Consider the following 5,000-nt stretch of genomic DNA (forward strand, 5'->3'; position numbering starts at 1 on the left):
GCATGGTTGTGGAAGTTGAAGTAGGAAATGAATCAATGATGCAGGGTAGATACTGACACCACTGACTGATCATCCACTCAACACACAAGGAATCTGGAGAGGAAGTGCAGCGTTATGTAAAGACCAGCCTGTGTATAATTAAACAGTATAGACTAACTGAAGGCAAGTCATTCTAACTTAAGCCAACCCAGTGTCATCTAACCTAACCTATTTCAACCAAACCCAGTCTAACCCAACATGACGTAAGGCAGTAGAACGTAGCAAGATAACCTGGTATAGCATGAGAAAATGTAACATACCATACCTTAGCAGCATAACAGCATAGCAGTATAGCGTAAGATCGCATAACATAGCACAACAACAGCATAGTACAACAACACGGCATAGCACTGCAAGACAACATAACATAGCATTGCACAAAGTAGTAACATAGAACATATAGCAAACCATACCATAACAACAGACGGTAACATAAAAACAAAGCAAAACATAGCACAACCTTAACATAACACAACATAGCACAACACAATATAGCATAGCATAGCATAACCTCCATCTAACCCTCAGGTGAATCCGGAGAAGACTGCCGAGACGGACCCCCAGGCAAACCGGGATTAGATGGAATGCCGGGACGAAATGGAATGGACGGCATTCCCGGTCTGGATGGCTTACCGGGAAGCAATGGAACACCGGGATCAGATGGCGTGGACGGAGAGCACGGTGAGGTTATGGTGCCTGGTGGTCTAATGGGTTAAGATCCCTGAACTGGATGTCCCATAAAGGGTTGGCTGGGCCTTTTCACATACTCGTAAATTACATAGCTAATGGAGTTTATGGACATTAGAATCCGGGAGTGTTAATGATAATGATGATGATGATGATAATAATGATGGGAGTGAGCCATAGGAGCATTGAGTGTTAATACCGTCACCTTCTCACAGGTATACCTGGAGCAAAAGGTGATCGTGGAGAAAAAGGATCAAGAGGCAAAAGAGGTGAGTAGTTTTTTCCATTACCTATTATGCAGTACAGCGAGGAGAAAGAAGAGAAAGAGGAGGAGAGCTCATGGTGTTGGTCTTTAGAGAATGCTTTCCATGCGAGCGTCTGAGAGTACTTAAGAAAGAAATATTGCTCAGTGGTAGACATCTGCCTGAATCAAGAGTGTGGAAGGAGTGCATGATCATATTGTCTATTTATTCATTCGCTTATTTTACCCAGGAGAGCAAAAATTTTTAACCACAGTTGACCTTTACCCTACCAGGTTTTAACCAGGAAGTCACCCCCCCCCTTCTCCCCGTGAGTAATTATTCCTTTCCCCTTAGAATACTGCAGGGGTGGGTGCGGGTATCATAGGTGTCCTTTGTCTTGTTAACAGGCATAACGGGTCCGCGTGGTCGCAAGGGTGAGGCAGGAACCCCCGGAACACACGGGGTCCCAGGCATCAGCACCTGGACTGTCAACAATACAGAGCCGACCACGCTAATAATTGCACCATCCATACCAGGTAGGGGAGAGAGAGAGAGAAGAGGCTGTAGTTTTCCCCCAGTGCATGACTCACATGAGACAGCCATTGCATGCATTTAATATGGACAGTGGGTGTTAGCGCTGAAATGGTAATATGTAGAGGTGTATGGTATGTTTGAGAACTGCTGGGTCTCATGGAACGGGCTCTTAAACTTATGCCTGGAGTAGGACACATAAAGAAAAAATGCTACGAATAGTCTGAGGATAATGAGGAATCGTCGACTTTTAGTTGGCGGAATTTTTCGCCCTGAAAAAATTTATATCACATTTTTTATACCTGTGCACTCTTCTTCATTTGCTTCTCTCCCACCCCAGGTTCAACTCGCAAAAAGCCCCGTCAGCGTCGTCCCATAGTGATCCACGAGGGTGATAACCTTCGTCTCTACTGCCAAGCCACCGGTGTGCCTTCCCCCTTAGTGGTATGGGCCAGGAAAGACGGCAGATCCATTAATACAGGACAGTGGAACGGTGAGATGGACAGATATCATGCAATTATCCAGGATCCCTAGAATAACGCCAATATAACCTTTATTGATGAACGTATTTAACTGGAACTCGGTAGGCTACTTATGATCTTTATCAATCATATACTGCATTTGAGAAACTTGGCAATATTTGGGCCCGCATTCACGTCAGTTAAGGAAGCTCTCTGGCATATCTTCCTAGATTATTAATTTTGCTTATTGCACGCTGCTCTTTCTTGTGTATTATGGAGACGGTTCAGTCAGCATTGCCAGTGTCTCTCCTTATCATCTACAAATTCATATGTGTAATCTTGTAAACAACCAGAAACCCTCGTGTAGTTGATACTCAAACATCCACCCCTCCTTTTCACGGAGGTACAAGTTATTGGACCCAAACCAAACCTAACCTAATCTAAACTAACCTAAGCTAACTTCTCAGCCCCTCGTGCAGTCAATACGTAAATTGCTAACTACTCTTCTTCATTTCACAGACGTACAGGTTGTTGGCCCCACACTGAATCTAACACTCGTGGATCGAAGTCACATGGGCGTTTACGTGTGCCAGGCTGACAACGGTGTACCCCCACCAGACGAAAAGGAATTCCCCATTGAAGTACACTGTTAGTATTCCCGTGTGTGTGTGTGTGTGTGTGTGTGTGTGTGTGTGTGTGTGTGTGTGTGTGTGTGTGTGTATTACTCTGTTTATCTGTATGAATATATCTGTCTCTATGATTATTTCTCTCTCTCTCTCTCTCTCTCTCTCTCTCTCTCTCTCTCTCTCTCTCTCTCTCTCTCTCTCTCTCTCTCTCTCTCTCTCTCTCTCTGTTGATCTTTTTTGTATATCTGCCTACCTACCTACTTACTCAGCTATGTACCTGTCTATCTTTAACTCTGTCTCAAACTCTCTCACTCTTACTCTTTTTTTTCACATCGGTCCCCACATCATCTGCCACAGTCGAATGTCAGATACAACCTTTCTCTCTCTTCACCTCTTTCCGTCTCTCACACTCACTCTGTTTCATTTTCTCACTTTCTTTCACAGTCGAGCCCCACATCACAGTACATCAGTGGAAAGTCGGAACATACAACACATCAACTGCCACTTTGGAATGTCAGGTCCAGTCCTTCCCCGTCGCCCTGACCTACTGGCTGGATCAACATGGCAGAATGATTGACAGCTCTCCAAAATACTCCATCTCCAAACTTCAACACCCTTCGGAGGAGTGGAAAGTGAGTATTTCTTGTTTTTGGTATTGTTTCTGTGGCCCTAGGTTCGTTTAGACTTGATTCCGGTGTACTGCAGGCTTAAAACTTGCAGTGCACCGTCTTAGCTCACATAAACGTCAAATTTCAGCACCACCATTACCGCTGCTACTGTAATTACTGTTCTGTCATTCCACAGAGTACGATGCAGCTCACCATACATAACATCGAGGGTTCAGACTACGGTGACTACCAGTGTGTAGCGAAGAACGAAATCGACGAGAACAAAGGAAACATTCAGGTCCATGGTAAGTTGTTCTTTATTATTGTTCTTTGCTATAGTTATGCTGTATATATAGGCAGACAGACGGACAGACTGAGAGATGTATAGATAAATATAGACTGAATGACTGACTGGTTGATTGGGACGAGACAGACCGATTATAAGAACCAACTCCTCAACCCTACAGAGATCGACCGCACCCGCTACACTCCATCTACGGGCACAGTGGAGGGCATCACCTCCGGGCATGGTCCACCCCGCTTTGCCGGCTATGAGGACCTCTGCCCCCCGCCCCAGGAATGTCCGGACTGCCCTAAGTGTCCAGAGGGCAGGGGCGTCTTGTTTGGACTGCGCGTGGAGCAGTTCGGGAATGATACCTACCCAGGGTTTAGAAATCGAACGACAGGTAAGAGAGAGAGAGAACGAGTCTCTTTTTGGAGGGGTTCAGTGGGGGAAAGAAGACGAAGAATGAAGGAAAAAGGAAGGAAAGGGGGAGGAAGGACAAAGGAAAAGGGGAAGACATAAGTATGATGAAAGGAAGAGCTATTCAAACCTCGCGTGGAACAGCTGGGCAGTGATACGTATCCCGGTTTTATGAATCAAACAACAGGTGACAGAGTGAGAAACTGAGATAGGGAGAAGAGGGAGGACGGACGCAGGTAGGAGAAAAAGAGTGCCCCATCTGCTCCAAGCGTCCAGAGAGGAGGAATGATATGTACACTTGGTTTACAAATGAAATTACAGGTCGATAAACACGAGAGGAGAGAGAGGAAAGAGGATGGATATAGGAAAGAGATAGGGAGGAGGAAAGCAGTGGCACAACAAACCCCAAGAATCTGACGTCCCTTTAATCAGCAGTTCAACACTGACGCCCTCTTACACATGTCTCTCACACTCACTTCTTTCTCATTCTTCCACTTTCTTTCAGGCTGCATGCTGTCTTCAGTGGGCAAGCCAGTCTACCACGAACTCCACGAATCTTATGATTTTAAACCGATAGTTCAACATTAGTCACCCACTCACTCCTTATCTCTCACACCTACTTTCTCTCTCACTCTCTCACTTTCACAGACTGCATGCTGTCCGCGGTGGGTAAGCCAGTCTACCACCGCCACACGAACTCCAAGTACGGTTCATGGATGCGCGACACATACCCGAGAGACACACAGGCACAGACGAGGTACTTCACTACCCTGCCCACAGATACCAACCACCTTTATGAGTACGAGAACAAGAATCTGTACCGACGCAACCAGGACAGGAGAAGTTATACCCTGCCTAGGCATTTTGTGGTGAGTAGGTTGATGATGATGATGATGATGATGATGATGATGATGATGATGATGAAGGGGTGGAGGATGGTAACGAGTGGGGGAAGTGAGTGGATGATGATGATGATGATGAAGGGGTGGAGGATGGTAACAAGTGGGGGAAGTGAGTGGATGATGATGAATGTATCAGGATGCGGGGGCGAATGGTGATGATGATGATGATGGGCAATTCGTATGTAGTGTTCAAAACTCACT

General features: G+C 45.8%; 2 protein-coding genes across 2 annotated transcripts in view; both read left to right on the top strand.

Moving 5' to 3' along the window:
• The window catches only part of LOC145391250 (HMG box-containing protein 4), a 186,101-nt gene that overhangs the window by 52,796 nt on the left and 128,305 nt on the right, over positions 1 to 5,000 (top strand). The gene's annotated exons all lie outside the window — the stretch shown is intronic.
• LOC145391163 (uncharacterized) overlaps positions 1 to 5,000 on the top strand; it is a 10,453-nt gene that overhangs the window by 3,658 nt on the left and 1,795 nt on the right. Inside the window, exons 3-11 of the mRNA XM_080265841.1 lie at positions 568 to 720; positions 942 to 995; positions 1,376 to 1,504; positions 1,840 to 1,992; positions 2,480 to 2,608; positions 3,031 to 3,218; positions 3,391 to 3,499; positions 3,662 to 3,880; positions 4,546 to 4,766. Coding sequence (XP_080121967.1) covers positions 568 to 720; positions 942 to 995; positions 1,376 to 1,504; positions 1,840 to 1,992; positions 2,480 to 2,608; positions 3,031 to 3,218; positions 3,391 to 3,499; positions 3,662 to 3,880; positions 4,546 to 4,766 — 1,355 coding nt within the window. The remainder of the gene's footprint in view (positions 1 to 567; positions 721 to 941; positions 996 to 1,375; positions 1,505 to 1,839; positions 1,993 to 2,479; positions 2,609 to 3,030; positions 3,219 to 3,390; positions 3,500 to 3,661; positions 3,881 to 4,545; positions 4,767 to 5,000) is intronic.

The sequence above is a fragment of the Coenobita brevimanus genome, chromosome 17 (genome assembly GCF_032717465.1).
Source record: "Coenobita brevimanus isolate Jiangsu-jjx chromosome 17, ASM3271746v2, whole genome shotgun sequence".
Classification (NCBI taxonomy): domain Eukaryota; kingdom Metazoa; phylum Arthropoda; class Malacostraca; order Decapoda; family Coenobitidae; genus Coenobita; species Coenobita brevimanus.